A 17,983-nucleotide genomic window follows, 5' to 3' on the forward strand; every position below is an offset into this window, starting at 1 on the left:
AAATTATCATAAATAGTTTTGGAAAATAACTAAAATATTAAAACTTTCATTTCCAGTGATGAGCTTTCAGTTCAGTGTGCTCTCTGAATCACAGAAATACAGATAGGAATGCCTAAATCAGTTCCATACGCTAATCTTCTCATATACACGCACACAAGCACCCCTTCCTCACACTAATAGACACATGCATTTATAATGTATACTTCAACATATCACACATCTTTGACACTCCTGCACGTGGAGAAAGACTAAGGAAAGTAACAGTTGTGGTTTGGCAAGGTGCAGTGGTGCACGCCTGTAATCACAATGATTGGGAGGCTGAGGCAGGAAGATCGCGAGTTCAAAGACAGCCTCAGCAACAGTGAGGCGCTAAGCAACTCAGTGAGACTCTGTCTCTTTAATGTATGAAACATGATATGTCAAAAGCTTTGTAATGTTTTGAACAACCAATAAAAAAAATGAAAAACAAAATAAAATAAAATAAAATATAAAATAACCTGGGGATGTGGCTCAGTTTTCGAGTGCCCCTGAATTCAATTGCCGGTACCCCAAAAATAAAATAAAAACGAAAGTTGTGGTTTATTGTCCTCTTTGTGATTCAAGACAATTTCTAAGCACAATTTAACTGTATTTGTAAAATAAAGGGAGAAGTCTGTTTGAGATGTTATTTAGCTATAACCTAAGGTTTTATGGATTGTGGTTGGCAATAAATAAAATTCAACTCATGAAACATAAAAAGGGAAAGACTATGGTAGAATATGATGACAGTCTCTGTGCTGGAAATTTATCTTCAACTAGTTAAAATCACAGAATTCTCTTTGCTTCCCAGGACCTGCTCATACTCCACCAGATGTTTGTTCTGTTACTTCAATTAGAACAGTCCTTAGAATATCGACTATGTTGTTTTCTTCTTTTGGTATACTTCTGTCTCTTGAAATCACTCAGTACCCAAAAGTTATTGTGTAGTTGAGGATTGGATAAAGAACTAGATAGAATATAATTTAACAAATTATTTTTATATATTTCACATTTTAGTGCGTCTTCAATTTGGATGTTTCTTGCAATGATTGGCACAGTAGTGATATATTTTTCTCTTTTGGGTGACAGAAAACAATTCATCTTAAAATTGGTGATATGTTAGATTTGAAGATATATGATAAGCTACCAGCTTTTCTATCTTTATCTTCATCTTGTCACTGGAGAGGCCCTCTCTGTCACTCAGTTTGAAACTCCAGGGGTCGTACCTTATAGTAAATTTTCTGAGCTTCATCAGTGGAAATAAAGTGAGTTTAGTGCAGAATGATATAAATGATAGTACTTCTTACATCAAAATCCTTATACTTCGCACAGACACTTTATCAAGTGACTGAGCAAACACAGCAGCCTTTGAAGTATTTGAAGAGCCATTGAATTTGAGAGTCTTCATGCCTTCACTGTTCTTTAATCTTATTAGTACAGCCCTCCTTCAGAACATGGCTCTTCCTTAGTTCAAATTTAAGGACATAGATTATAAAATAATGATTAAAATTTATTATCTACTTCAACCTGTTGGTAGATATATCAAATACTTAGGAAGATCTTAAATTTAAGAAATCATAATATTTTAAAAAGCTATCCAGATTGATAGGGGCCTATTTGATCTTCTTTTTTCAAATCAAAGATAAGTTTCTATTAAAAAAAAATTAGCATTCTTTCCCCACAGTATTTTTCCAAAATGTGTAAGGAAAAGTTTTTGGTTCAATACTTTATATTTACCAATTTAAATGATCAAATGAACCCAATGAATAATGAATGGATATAAAACAATTGTGGTAAACCTCAGATAACCCAACTCCATAAGTAATGTTAGAATGCCAATCTTTTAAATTCGATTCCATTAACAATTTAGGTGAATATTATGTTATCTCATTTCCCTGTTTTTCTCAGGTGATATTCATTTTGGCCTGTTTTATGCTGAGAAGTTCAACTTTAGAATTAAATAAGAAATTCCATAAGAAAACAGTGGGCCTGATTCTTGACATAAAACAGGTAGCATATAGAGAAGGTAGCTTATAGGAAGTCAGTTAATCAGATCTCCATTTGACTTATGTGTATATCCCAGCTATACCACTTAACCAGTTGCCTGTCATTGGGCAAATCTGTTCTTTCTCCCACTTCTTTCACTATATTGAATATCAGTTTTCTTACTTTTGAGTACTGTACCTGAAACAGAAAATCTTGGTCTTTTTATGTCTCTCCACATTCTCTATCATACTTCAGCCATACTTGTTATCCTTGGACTGTTTGAATTTCTTGTTTCCCTAATTTAGCCTTTCTCCTCTTCTTTTTACTTTGTCTGTACCTGTGAGTTAATTTTCTTGATTTCCATATCCTTTCTGAAGAATATTCAACATCATTATACTTAAACTAAGAAAGTAAGTATTCTCAGCCTAGTCCAACCTTCAAAACTGTTTATGTACCAGCTGCTAGTCCTGCCTTTTCTCCTCCACTCTCTCTTTCACTGCATACCTGTGTTTGCTCTACTTCAGACATTCATTGTATGCCTAATAATACTTCCCTTACAGGTTATTAATTGCATGTTAACTAAGACCATCTCTTAGTCATCTTTGTATCTTGCACAGTGTCTTGTACATTTTATGTACTTGGCAATTGATTGAGAGAAGAAAGATAATTTATTCTACCTTCTTAATATAAAAATTAGTATATATGACTTGACCTTTCTTGAAGAGTCAGGGTGCTCATCCTAAATATCACTTTCAAGAATTTATGGAGAACCATTTAAGAGAAGGAATTATGCTAGGTATAGGGAGGTAGCTATGGACAATGACAATCTGTTGAGGTGTCCTGCTAACAGTTCTATATGCTATGTTATTAGAAACCATATTAAGAAAGTAGTTTGAGATAATAGAAATTATCTCTGAGTTTTGTTTTTATATGTATATTCTTTAGTGGAAATGGGATAAATAGGCATCTTGAGGCTGTGTGGATTCCATTAATGGGTATATGTTTGTTTATGTATGCTCATATGTACACACTCATGTGGTGTGACAAAATACTGGGGTAAGAGAACATGAAAAACAAAAAAGTTAGTTGCTCAGATAAGCTCTTTACAATCATTTGTTCTAATTCTAAGCATTGTCCCTAAAAAGAAATTTTGTAAATTCGTAACTATAAAGCTCTTTTCCAACTATTATATTTAATCTAGTATTTTATTTTGTTGAAATTTCTGAATTTAAGGGTAGCATTTTCTAAAGGAAGCCATTATTTTCCTGAGTCATATGAACATAGGACTGGTGATTCCAAAAGTAGGCAGCAATTTTTTTTCTTTAAATTATAGATCAGAAAAATATGTCTAAACTGATGTTTGAAACTTTAGGGTTTTCATAGCATTTTTCTTTGTAGCTATAAATTGTGTATATATATAGAGAGAGTAAATTGTAACCATTTTCAAAATGATAATCCTTTTCAATGTCAAAAAGAAATAGATCCTTAATTAATGATTATTTTTTCAGTATCCTTTGAAAAAATATGAGTAAAAACTTATTAATTTTGCAGCTATTTTAACAGACTATCAGTTTAATTATCAAAAATATGTGACAAATCACATATATTAATTTTTATATTAAGAAAGTAGAATAAATTATTTTTCTTCCCTCATTCACTTGCCAAGTACATAAAATGTAAAAAGCACTGTGCAAGATACAAAGATGAGGGCTGGGGATGTGACTCAAGCAGTAGCCCGCTCGCCTGGCATGCATGTGGCCCGGGTTCGATCCTCAGCACCACAAACAAACAAAGATGTTGTATCCACTGAAAACTAAAAAAAAAATACTAAAATTCTCAAAAAAAAAAAAAAGATACAAAGATGACTAATTTTCAAACCCTAATAGCAAATGGGTGTAACAACATTATTTAGTCTTCAGACAATCTCCAATGCATATGTAGTTTTTTATATCTCTTATAATAACCTAACTCACTGAGTGGGAACTTTATAATAACACATAACTACCAAGTAGTGATTCTTAATCCATAGGTTGAGAACTACTTTTGAAGATATACTTTCCATATTTAGCCATTACAACCAAAAAATCTGTCATTAACCAGTAATTTATTAATTAATAACTTTTATGCAATACTTTTAAGAAAAAAGTTTTCTAGGACATATCTCTAAACTGTATTTTGTGTTTTGAAAATTAACCCAAGTATTTAGTGAACTAGAAGGATGGGCAAAAGCTAAACTTTTATTTTGATGGATCTACACATTACACAATGTTTCATTTGTTTACTTTGTTTCCAGTTATTATTTTCACCATTCATATCTCACCATTTTTTGTATTCATTATCTTAGAGACAAGGTCTGGCTGAGTTGCTTAGGGTCTCACTAAGTTGCTGAGGCTGGCTTTGAACTAGTGTTTCTTCTGCCATTGCACCTGGCTTCATTCTTCTTTTCAAACACATTGATAATCAGATGATCATCTTCAGTTTGAATCAGAGCAGGCTGACCTGGATTGACTAAGATGGAAACCACTACTTCCAGCAAAAGTTCCTTTCTGTGGTATATCCCTCTGCATCTCTGACCCAGAGGTTTGGAAAAGATGAAAATGATGGGTCATTGCTCATTACTCAGACTATTATTGTAATAATTTTGCTGTAATGAAAATATATGAACATTTCCAAGATAAAAAATTTATAAACTGGATGGAGGGTGGAAGCATTTAAACCTGTCTGTATCTCTCCTTAGGCTAGAAGACACTTAAGATTTCTAAGTAGTGATTGATATATATACACACACACACATACATATACATATACATATATATGCATGATACAGTATTATTTATATATTTTATTGTAAATAATGGGTACATGATTAACAATTCACTATGAGAAATTAGATGTTAAATTATAGCAGATCACATGATTGCCAATGAATTCACCTGTGACATGATGATTGGTACATTTACTGGGTCATACTACATTAATAGAAGTGTGCTGTTCATAACAAGGACTTCACTGTTCAGGCCATGCATGTACACTTTGCTCAATTATGTGTTCCTCACAGTGATAATCTGAGACTAGAAAACCAAAATGGATTCAGAGATGGGGAAGGAATAAAAAACCCTATCAAATAAGGAATGATCAAAAGTTCTAGGGTTAAAGGTAATATGTAATTTGTAATATATTCAAAGAACAGATGGAACTAGCATAGATATTACTGAATATTTCAAAGGTCACTGTATACTAAAGTTATTATTTATAGCTTTTGCAGGTATAAATAATCCCAGGGAATTAAATTTCTATACAATATGGAAAAGAATCTCTTAACAAGTAGAATGAGTTGCTTTAAGACAAAGAAGATTCACTATTAATAGGGATATTCAGTTCCAGGCTGGATGATCACTAGATGAGCTGTGATAGAATTATAACAAGGATTTCATGGGTATGTTAACTACATAGGCTATAAAGTCCCTTTCAGACATGAGAATCTCTACAATATTGGACAAGAAATGAATACATAAGACCAATCATGATTTTAACAGTATCAGAATATTCACTTCTAAATTGCTCTCTCAGAACATATTTTATATCTCCTTCAACTTCTAAACTGTTGTGAATTCCTTAAGAGATGAACATTCAAAATTGTGCTAGATTCAGATGCAGCAGAATATGGAGGACACCAGAGACTGGACCACAATACTGATTTCTTTTCTGAGCCTTTAGAACACAATGGACGTCACTATTCTCTTTTGGTAAGTAAAGCTCTTAATGATATTTTCAATCTTTTTAATTATGTTTTAATCCTTTATTTTTATAGTGATACTTTGTTCAAAAAAATAATTCTTTAAATATTAACAAAAAAAAAAGAGGTAGGAAAAGGGCACTGTCCTTGAAAACCAGATAAAATGCATTTGGGATTTGGACAGTCTTAGAGTAAAGGAAATTTGGGGACAGCTGGGGAAATTGGAGTATTAGTGGGATTAAACATTTCTCAAGAAATGAGAGGATGACAATATTTACATTTTTAAAATATGAATATTTTGGAGGGCTATGCTATATTTTTATTATTTTTTAAAGGGAATGAAATATTTTTAAATAGTTTTTTAGTTGTAGATGGATGCAATACCTTTAATTATTTTATTTGTTTATTTTTATGTAGTGCCAGGGATCAAACCCAGTGCCTCACACAGTCTAGGCAAGTGCTCTACCACTGAGCCACAACTCCAGCCCCTATATTTTTATTTTTTATGCAACAATTTCATTTCTTTTTGTTCTTGCTTTCTCTGTATTATTATACATTAAGATTTCTATAGTATTGCCTTTTAAATTAAAATACCCTAAAGGAATCAATTAGATATTATATTTCATATAGTAATACTGTGTTTCATATAGTAAATAGAAGACTTGAGTTCATTCTAGTTAGAAATTCTCTGATTTCCTTATATTACTGAGGAAAGCTTTATATAATATCTTATTTTTACTTCATAGTGTTACTTTTAAAGATGAAGAATTTGGCAACTTTTTAGATTGGGAGGAATTCTTTATTTAATTAATAGCCTTATAGTAGGCTCAAGATCACTTCTATATTATACTGTCTTTTTTTCTTTTTCCGACTGGTCATATGTCTGTCTCTCTCTCTCTCTCTCTCTCTCTCTCTCTCTCTCTCTCTCTCTCTCTCTCTCTCTCTCTCTCTCTCCCTCTCTCTCTTTCCCTCCCACCCCTCCCCCTTTCCTTCTCCCTCTCCCTCTTCCCAACTCCATCTGTCTATCCCAGACTTGCATCTTTTCTTCACCATGGGAAGTAGTAGATTAATATATGCTTCATAGTCATGACATCATGACATCAGGAGTTATGTGACAAGATAACTCAATCTGATAAAATTGAGTTGTTGGATAGGCTAGAGGAAAGTGCAGAGGCCACAGGAGATTTAGATATTGCTCTAAAGTATGTGTGTATGTGTATTGTGTTGTTGTATGTGCTGGTAATGACACTGATAGTCTTAGATATGTACAGAGAAAGGTACATGTGTGTTATTAAGAGAGCTCAAAAAAGTATTATAGTTCATTAGAACATTCGGCTTTGACAGATAAAAAAAGATTGATAAAAATAGTTTCGGAAGTGAATATGAAAATTACCATACAGCTCTAAAATGACCTAAAGGGTGAAGGGTTAGAAAAGAAAATTCAGCTCACAAAGAGGAATCATGGAGAAACAGAAATCAATTACAATAAAACTGAACATTAACCAACTGAACTACACTGAAGAGGGTTTAAAATATTTAGCCAAATGCTTGTGTAGCCATCTTCCTAAATATTCTTGTGTCCCAACAAATTTCCTTTATGGAAAGGGGCCTTGGGCCATAGAGGAACATCACAAAATGTTATGGCAAAGACTGGAGATCCAGTAGCCTGCCTGCCATTTACTAGAAGAATTTGAGAACTTAAGTAATTAAACTTTTGCACTTCAGTTTCCCTCATTTGCAAAATGGGGATTAAAAAATACTATCCTCCCTACAGAAGATTTTTAGGCAGTGTAAATTCACTACCTGGGAAAATCTTTCTAGAGACTGAAATGTTACTGCACATGCATTTAAAAATCATTGTTTTATGGCTATTCAACAATCATTTTGATATTTTAAACATGTCCATATACCAAGTGATTTGTGGACATGTAATTAATACCTTCTCTTAACGTTAGAGAAATTATGATCTCAGATGAGGGTCCACAATCATTGTGGTTGGGTAAAAGGTATCTTGGCATCCTTTGATTTTGTAGAAGCAAAATATTCTGTCATAATTAAAGCAACTCAACTAACCACAGGCAGCATCAGTCAGATTACTTTTCAAGCACTAATTGAATTGATCTTGCAAACATGGAATATTCAGTTCTAAATTAGCAGGTAGAACAGAGTATGGATCCTAAGTCTCAATAATATGTAGAGGAATAAGAAACTCAAGTACATAAAAAATAGAAAAGAGCTTAACCACTGCCTATAAATGACTTCTAATCCAACTCCATTAGTGAGATAAGAGTTAGCCCTGTCCTCCCAGCAGCACATCTTATTTTCAGTGACTACAGGGGCTTCAGTAATTGCTCATTTAAATAAGCCCTCATAGATCAACAAAATACAGAAAATCTTAGAAGAAAAGACTTCCTTCTTGCCAGAGTTATTCTTCAAAGAGCCAAAGAAAAAAGAACCATGTGAACAAATATACTATAATAATGTCTCATTATAATTGAATCCCCTGAACAAATGTACTATAGGAATGCATTTTATAATGGAACTCCTTATTAGACTGATTTATATGCTCTAGAACCCAATCAAGTTGCTTGAACACTACTCAAAGTGCTGTGGGTTACATACTACCACGAGTGAGATCACACCTGCCTCCCACATTCCTATAATAAAGGCAGGAATCAAGGATAAAATAGAACTTTTTCTTCTTTCATGAAATTTCTGCCCATCATCACTAGTACACAGCATTTGCTAAAGCTTAATTTACAAGATCAATAATCCAAAGGATCTACTGAATAAGTGTCAAATCTGTTTTCAAAGATAGCAACAAGCAGAGCTTGAAGGAATCTTAAAATAACCTCATGTGCTGCAGCATCAGCAGGTACCACCCTACCATCACTTCTGTGCTCTGTCAGTTGAAACCATGAAGCCAGGGGATAACTGCATATGTACCACTGTTGAAATGTATTTGCTAAGGTCAAAGTACCTCTCAAATGCTAAAAAGTGGTAAGGTAGAACTTTTCCATTCTGCTCTACTGGCAATCATGGAAAACTCCATTTGAGCATAATCATTTCTCTATCCTTTGCTTCCTGATATAGGAACTTACACATTAAACTCTATGAGTGTGAGGCTTCCTTTTTCTTCTCTGGTTCACCAATTCAAATTCCATGGCATAAATAAAGAAAGTAGATTATTGAGACCTAAATGAATTAAATTTATTTACATTTCTGAAGTAGTCTCAGTGATTAAAATGTGAATAAAGCGATAGGTTTTACATTAATTACTTTGCCAGTTAGGCTACTTAACAATAAGAAGTAGATTTGTTTATTTTCATTCTAAATTTGGGGATTCACAATAGACTTGTAGTTTAAATGGGTGGTTTGGCATAGATGTATCTTTCATTGTTCTTCAGTTTTAATTATTGAAAACAATTTATTTGGAATATGACTTTGGCTATATCCAAAATTATGAAAACTTTAGTTTTTCTAACTGAAAAATTTTCAATTCTCAGCATTTACTTTTTCTTATGTTTCTAAATTAGATGTGATAATATTCATTTATATATAGAAATAATTATTATTATCAATTTTCTCCTAGCCCTGATACAAAATAGTGAATTAAAATAAAATTTATTTTCATTTAGAAAATAATTTATGATCTAAGCATGGATGTGATAACTGAAGTTACTTTAAATGTTAATTTTATTTTTCAAAATTATTTGCAAAGTTTTAAAGCAAAGGTGCAGACTATTAAAAGGTATGATGTGTTTTCCATTGAATGTTTTCATCCTACTATCATTATATATGAACATGGTATTGATAAATTTAACAATTTCTAAGAAAATTTAAAGATGAAATTTTATGGTATTAAACTTTTCCATTTTAAAATTTTGCCTTTGCAAATGTTTGACACTGTGTTTTAAAACTCGTATAATTAATTCTTGCAATTCATTTATGATCCTAGAGAAAAATAACACTTTGCATGGATGAATAACTAAATAGATCACTGTACGATCAGTTACTTTCTTAGCTGTAGTAATGGTTACTGTAATAAGTAAGTCATTAAATTAGTCAAAATAATGGGATTGATTAATATGCATTTGACTCTCAATAAGTGAATTATTATACTACTATTCTGCTTCCTTTAGACAAGTTGACTATGAATATAACTGTGAAAATGAAACTCATAGCCATGTATTACATTCTCTTTGTTCTTCCTGTGATCCTCACTACAAAAATATTTAATGCTGAAAGACTAATAGTAGATATGTTAACCAATATGTATTACAGTATGTAACATGCATACTAAATGATCTTTTTAAATGTGTATTAGATCTCTATATATGTGTATTAGTATTAAAAATTGTTTATATTTAATATACTTAATATATTTATTTAAATTTAATATACTTAAATATTTGTTCATGTTTCTTTCCTCTTTATATGTGTGTCAAAATTTCTAGTTAAAATTATAAAATGAGGGTTATATAGCCAGTATTTAGCCCTAAATATTCAGCACCCTAAATTGTTGAAATTTGTAATTGTCTCATTTTAAGGATTAGCTCTGATTATCTTTAGTCCTTTAGTATAATTGGTAGTCATTTCCTAACCTCTAAAAAAGTTGATTTACATACTAAGAACCTTAATAAAGAAGATAACTCAAAATTCCATAAATAGGCGTAGTTAAGAAAAATTACTTGCTTGAGGAAATTCTTTCATGTTGTTTATGCCACAAAGGCTCTAGAGCAACATAAACACATTCTGGTAATTAACACTGCAGTGAAAAAAATATAATTACACAATATTCCTGTTAATGATATTATATAATTATCAACTGAAGGTTTTTGAGCAGATAGCATTAAAAGGTCTCTAAGTATGGCTGGAATTGGCATCATAAAGCTCCTTACATTAAATGACCAACATTGTTTAATGAGAGTTCTTGGAACATTTTTAAACCACTAAATGCCAAGAAATAAAATGTAGTACTCATATTGCAAACTTAAATTTCTTATGGCATTTTTTTTTTTACTCTTAAATTTGAGCTGGCTAAAATATCACAAGTTCCAAAGAGAGTTTTCAGTATCTAGTTTTTATTTATATTGCACTAATAAAATCATTATGAGATTATGAATCAAAACAGTAGGTACCATAAGTACATAGGATTTAAGGAGGAGCTTGACTGTACTTGTTCTGATATATCACTGTGCCATACACTAAGAAAGACATATCACCATCTTCCCTAGGCCTGATTAATGTGTTTCCTTGCAACTTTATCAGGAAACATGGACTTATCGGAGTCCTTTTACCAGCATTGTGGGACCGTATTTTATCAGAGAAACATTTATAATATAGACAGCAGAAATTTTTGTGTCCATTTTCTGGCACTATGGAGAAGTTTAGATCAGTTTTTAACTTAAGTGCTCATGCCAGAATAATTCACAACCATTCTGATTATTACCCATTGTCCTACCAATTAGTTAAACCCAGTAGTCATGAACCTTCAACCTAAATACATAGATTAGACCCCTTAATACATTCATGGAAAATCCCCTTATAAGTTTGCCCAGAATAAAGGTACATCATTGTCCAAGTTTTTGCCAATTTTGATGGCTTGAGGAAGGAATGGTTTGAATCAGCCTCTTGAATTATTTAATTTCTCCTTTGCTTTTGTCTGTGTTGCTTTTGTCAGAGCTTGATTATGTAAATATGCCATTCTTTAGACTGGATCATCCTGGATAGTCCTGTTTTGATCATCCATACCTTGACTTTCCCTTTGTTGAAACAACCTTGTAACATCTTATGTATCATAGTCAAAGAACAAATACTGCAGAGAAGGGATTACATTAGCATTTAGTTTAAAAGTTATAAGATATTGAATACAATGGGTAAGTGGCATTGGTTTCCCCACACTTAATGTCTACAAGATATAATATTAACATTTTTGGAAATATTTGATTGCAAATCAGACTGTGAGACATTGAGCTGCACAGTGACTGTTAGCATTTGTGCACAAATACCATTTTTCTCAAATACCATTTTCAAATCACTGTTACTTTTAATTGAAGATTAAATTAGCTCTTCTCTAACCATTACATTTTTAATGTAGTTTTCTTTAAATGTCATCATTTTAAAACTGCCTTAATCTTTGATCTTCAAAAATAACCATTTCTGTTGGTATATCTGAGTTGGGTTTTTTATTTGTTTGTTTGTTTGTTTTGTTTTGTTTTTAATGTTGTAAGAGTTCTTCACTGCAAAAACCTTAGGAGAAAACATTGTGTTCATTTGCAGAGTTCAGATGCATTGGACATACAAGTCTTATCCAAGGCAAATGAACTCTTCTGTTCTTTCATTTTTTTATTTTATTTTTTTTTTTGCTTTGCATCTTTTATTCTGGTCCTAAACTCCAAAAGACTTTTTAGTTTTTTTATTCATCAGTTAATGTTTTATTTAAAGATAAAGTGACTATGGTAAAATGTTAGCAAACTGAGAAATAGAGATTGTCACAGTGATGACAACCTGTAATGCTTTTACTGCTCACTTTGTTAATAGTTAAATGTTGTTATATAAAGGATAACACATAGATAAGCACCCAAAGAGTTCAAATCACTTCTAAATTTTATAAAACTTAAATCATCTGTAGGTACACCAGAAAATATCTTAGAAGTACACGCACATTGGTCTACCATTGTTTTCTTATTCATTATATATTCTTTTATTCAACCATTATTGCCAGCTACTTTGTCCAATGGCAACTGCTTAGTGTGAGAAATTAAAATCCATATGGTCTCTGCCTTTTAAATCGACTTGAAAAAAATCACAAAACTGTGTTAATGGTTTAGAAAAAAACCAAAATGGTGCTGTGATTGAAAATAGACAATCTATCATATCTAGGATTGTCGAGAAAGCCTGTTCATGGAGCTGGGATTTTTAAAGATCTAAGAGAGAAAGGAACAAACAAGGACAAGAGTGTTTGGAGCAGATGGCACATTATAGACAAAAATTCAGAAGAAGGGAGGAGTTTGGCATGTTAAAGGAACTGAAAGGATCCCTTGGCTGGAGCTCAGCAGATGAAGGGGAAAGGTGCAAATGAGATGAGCTGAAAAGGCAGATATAGGGAGAAAGGAGCTGAGTCAGCCCTATGCATGGAATGGAAAAGACATGCATTCTTTTTCAAGTATAATGAAAAGTTCTCACTTGGTTAAATTAATGAGGGGCCAAAATGCATTTGGGATGCCTTGTGTTACATTTCAGTTTTTGTCTAAAAGACCTAAAAAAGGTGAGTTTATAAATTAAATTATATTGATGCAAAACAATGCTTTGTATATTGCATTTATTTATCTGGATAGAGTAACATTGTGACCTGCAGGTCAGCCTTCATTCACCACTTAATAATGCCTAAACATGGCAATAAGAGTGTCATTTATGTCATTTGAGTGTGAACCTTGGACTTTTTAAATAATATGGAGCCCTCTAGTGGCCATTGGTTTAAAATAGTCTTACATTGCTGTCAAAACTGTTTAAACTGTGAAATTAAGCCTATTAGAGTTTAAAAATAACTGTAAATTTAGTCAAATGTGAGACTGTATTATGTATATGTCACTCTGATATAATGACAGCATTTCAACATTCTTTCATTTGCACTGACATGATTCTGTTGACTTAGGTGTACATTCCAAGCCGAGTGGCCCTCATCCTTCAGAATGTAGATCTGCCTAACTGAAGAGGCCTGATTTCAGCTCCACCACATGCATATGTGAGCTTTGTTTGCTTCTTCTGTCACAGAATTTATAATTTATAAGTTTTTCAAAATACAGTTTGTTTAGCCAAATCAGATTGAAATTATTGCATATACCAATATGTATATACAACTTGAAAACAATAGGTGAGGGAGTGTATTTCAAATTTTAAGGATACAAATTTCCAAGCCATTTGAGCAGCTAGAAATCATGTATTAAAAATGTTATACTTTGCATCCATTTATGTGATCCTTTCTGATTTCAAATTTGAACTATTCATTATGTATAGTTATTTCGATTGAATGTATACAGATGGATATTTGGTGGCCTTATTTGTTCTAATATCTATTGGCCTAAGTTTGTTTCTCTGCTTTTACAAATTGCATTAATAAATATTGTAATAATATGGAGTGATAATATAAAATTAAGAATTATATCAAAGATAATGTAAGAACCTTACCTATAAACTTACTCATGGCTTGTATTGCATTAAATTTTATCTTGTGATCTCCTGTTCACATAGTATTTTGGTAGATGCTGATAGTCTTTCTGAATACCTAAAATGACAATTGTATTATTTCAGCAAACGTCTTTTCCTTTTGATCAATAAAAATAAATTTGCAAGATTGCCTTCACTAGTGTTCGTTTTACTGTATTATTATAACGAATGATTTGGAATGAATATTAACATTCTTTATTTCAACTCTGATTTCTTCCTCACTGATTCATTCACATGTGCATCTTGGAATGGGAAGCAAACAATTTTTCTTTCTTTAGAAAATATTTTTTGTAACTTAAAATTTAACTAGTCCCAATATCTAAGCTACTTTTCAGCTATAAACGTGAGCACTTTTAGAAACTAAATTAACTTCTCAAGTCAGTGGAATACTCCTTTATGAAACTGCTCCTCTCTTAAATAGTAGTTCAGTGGTCTCAAATCATTGGTAGGAAATTCATTCATAACTGAGAAATTTAAATGCTCTTATGAGAGGTGATGTATCTAGCATTTTTTAAAAGATCAATTTTTCCATTTCCATTAATACTGATTGCTTACTTTTGTTGCTGTTTTTCAGCATAATTATTCATGTTTAATAATGATAATTAGGAGTATTTCATTAAAAACTCCCTCAGTAATGGGCAAGATAAGCAACAGACCTACTTTTGCAGCTAAATATATATCATCCACGTAGCTACTGGTCAAATAGTAGCATTTATAAGACCAATGAAAATGCACTCACTTCTACTTTCATTTTCTTGCATTTATGGATAAGAAACAACAATCATTAGTGCTTTACAATGAAGTACTGGGAGTGAAAGGCTATAACTATATATATATATCATCAAGTTTATATATATATAAACTTTTTGAGTAAAGCTTGGAATACATAGGTCTGAAATTTTTAATTTAATTTCCAAGTAAAATAGTAATGTGATTTCCTGAAAGAGTCATCTGTGGTGCTTTTCCCATTGTGGGGACTTATTTACATCCTAGTACTATGTGATCTGTATACTATACCTGCTATTGATAACAACATGGTATGCAACCATGACGTTTTGTGCTCTAGTTTATAATGTATTACAGTTGTATTTCTTATGTATGAAGAGATGCTATTTCCCTATCAGGGATTTTTTTTAATGACAATAAATACTTAGCATCTATTACCTATTATCTTCCTTGTGATCTCTGTGGCAAAGTTAAAGATCATAGTAACTATACCTATATTTTCATTATATTGATTGACTTTACTAATAGTTTATTTAGATTTCATTTGAAAGTTAAATTTTTGCCATATGAGTTAGTTTCATTTGTCAGATGTCTCCCCAACCCCCACAACAAAGAACAGCAATGAATATATGTTGCTAAGTAGGAGCTGTAAAAATACAGGCAAATAAATAAATCATTTAAGAATCCAAAATAGAAAATAGGGGTTTTTTATCATAGCATAGATAACTTTTATAGGACTTTCTAATATTCTAGTATATTTCTCTGTAGAGCTCTTTGTTTTTATATCAGTGATTTTCCCACCATTGTGACATTTTGTGGCAGGTTTTTCTTTTTACTGGCCAAATGTTTTCAATAATCTCAACTGAGAGATGCAAAATTTACTCTTTTGCCTTATACTAATGTTTTTTACTCTGATGTATTTATTACTCAGAAATGAGAATGACCTATCTTTGTTGTATTTTACAGAATTAATATTTTTCTATTTTTTTTTTTTTTTTACATCCTGGAAAACATAGATGACTACAGATTTCTTTGCATTATTTTCTGATTCCAGCAAATGAGGGCTAGTAATTGCTCTGGTGTCCACAATAAGATATACTCCTAATGTTTGCAATGGTTAATGTTTTAGTTTTGATATTATCCTACTCAGAAAATGCCATATGTTGTAATAGCAAAAAAAAATGAATTGTAAACATTTTTTCCTATAATGTTTCCCACTTTATACCACTTGAACTCTGAGGGTCAACACCTCTTGTATTTTCTTTTCTGTAAATTTGATGTTTCTCACTTTGCCCTGTTCTTAGCTGATGCATTCATCTCTAACATAAAATGAGGGATTTAGCCACCATGTTTCTCAAGTTCAAAAAGTAACCAGTGACAATAAATTGACTTTTCTCGTGGCAACTGTAGAAGAATGCTAGTATTTTTTTTCCCTTTTGACTCAAGCACTCCCCTTAGCAATATCAATTCAACATTTGTAACCTACCAGGGTTATAGCCATTGCTATGTGGGATTATGCAGGAGGTTGTCTGAATAAGAAAACTATTCTTCAAATAATACACAAGAGAGTGCAGAAAGATCCAGGGGGAAGTGATGGAGGGTAATGTGTTTTCCTTTCGAGTTCAGCTTGAAGCTTCAGGACAAATATCTGTTCACCCTCTCTGGTCCTGCAGCCATTGAACCTGCCAATGAAAGCAACATGAAATAGCATTGCTACTGCTCTTCCTAGTAGGAGCTGGAGCAGACATACCTGATAGAAATCAAAATGGTGAGGCAGCTTTCTGCCTGGCCTTGTGCCTCTCAGACTATTTCTTTTTGTCTATTTTGAGTCATGCCCTGAACCTGGGTGCAGAATGCTGGGCTTCATTTATCTATTCCTTATAAGGGGACGAGCACTGAGCTATGAACTTTGCTAGGTAAGATATTCTGATGAAAGGAAATAGAAATCTGAGGCAGAGCAATGTCATGTCCTTTATTCAGTAGAGTTCATTTATCATTCACAATGTGTTAGAATTGAAATGTAGATAAATTCTCTCACTAAAGCCAGCCTTTAGGGGGAAAAACTCAAATGAACTCCCTACTAATTTTTCTGCCCTATTATCTTATTAATGATGATTTGTAGAGAATTGCTGGGAAAATTTATACTTTAGGGCAAAATTTCTTAATTGGTAGTGTGAGGAATTAAGATACAGTAGCTTTAAGTGTTTTTGGTATCTATAATTTAAAATTTTACATCTGGATTTTAACTCTGGGCAAAAACTGTGCAGAAGAAGCTGTATTTATGTATACAGAAAAATGTATTTGGTGATAGATATGCCAAAGGGCATGTCATTCAGAAGTTTACTTATAACTTATTTTTCTTGTCATTTCTGTTGGACCAGAGAGAGATGTTTGGCCCTCATATGTGCTATATAAACAATTTCACCTAGAAAATCATGCTGTATTTTAAAAGAACAGTGTGATATGGTCAAAGACCTGCATTCAAGTTATAGCTTTTCATTCCCAGTGCTTCATTGTAAAGCACTAATGACTGTTGTTTCTTATCCATAATTGCAAGGAAGTTAAAGTAAAAGTGAGTGCATTGTCATTGGTCTTATAAATGCTACTCTTTGACCAGTAGCTACGTGGATGATGAGTTGGTGATTGGAGACTTCTTCCAAATTCGTTGTCAGGGATATATTGCCACCCTCACCTATTTGTCATTCAGGGAAGATTCTGTACTACCATATCTGCACTCTCAGGCTATGAGGTGTAGGCTGGGCTGCCTTTTACAGAAGTTTTACGTTTCTTCAAAAGTTGAAGATGAGGCAAGATGCCAGTCCTCCATTGCTGGATTTGCTTATGTTAGCTTTTCCTCTCAGTGTACTACTTTTAGACTTTGTGTTTATATAACACCACCTTGTGAATGAGGTTAGCAGTCTCTTTGTGGTAACCTCTTATGGTAACCTGAACACTAAGTGAAATACCCATAGATGCTCTCCAGTGAGACACAGCAACCATGTGTGCACAGTTTCTTTTCCTTTCTCTCTCTGCCTTTTCCTTAAAGCTTAGTATAAGACTACTGGCAAAATGAATAAATGATAGAGAATTCTTAGGAATTGTAGAGAGTTCCTACTTACAGATAGTTGAAGATGATATTTTGTAGAGAGTTCCTACTTACAGACAGATAGAGATGATATTTTGGATTCAAAGTCTGTACTCTCGTCAGAAACACATCTTTCTTAAATAAATGTTTTCACAGATCAATATTAATTTCTTAAAGATGGGGAGATTGTTCTAAAATGTTGA

At 32.4% G+C, this 17,983-nt stretch overlaps 1 protein-coding gene across 1 annotated transcript in view; it reads left to right on the forward strand.

Moving 5' to 3' along the window:
• The window catches only part of Gbe1 (1,4-alpha-glucan branching enzyme 1), a 267,265-nt gene extending 253,160 nt beyond the window's left edge, over positions 1-14,105 (forward strand). Inside the window, exons 15-16 of the mRNA XM_078044433.1 lie at positions 5,633-5,750; positions 13,398-14,105. Coding sequence (XP_077900559.1) covers positions 5,633-5,750; positions 13,398-13,454 — 175 coding nt within the window. The 3' untranslated portion in view covers positions 13,455-14,105. The remainder of the gene's footprint in view (positions 1-5,632; positions 5,751-13,397) is intronic.
• Positions 14,106-17,983: the final 3,878 nt, after the last annotated feature.

This window comes from Ictidomys tridecemlineatus, chromosome 3 (genome assembly GCF_052094955.1).
Source record: "Ictidomys tridecemlineatus isolate mIctTri1 chromosome 3, mIctTri1.hap1, whole genome shotgun sequence".
Lineage (NCBI taxonomy): Eukaryota > Metazoa > Chordata > Mammalia > Rodentia > Sciuridae > Ictidomys > Ictidomys tridecemlineatus.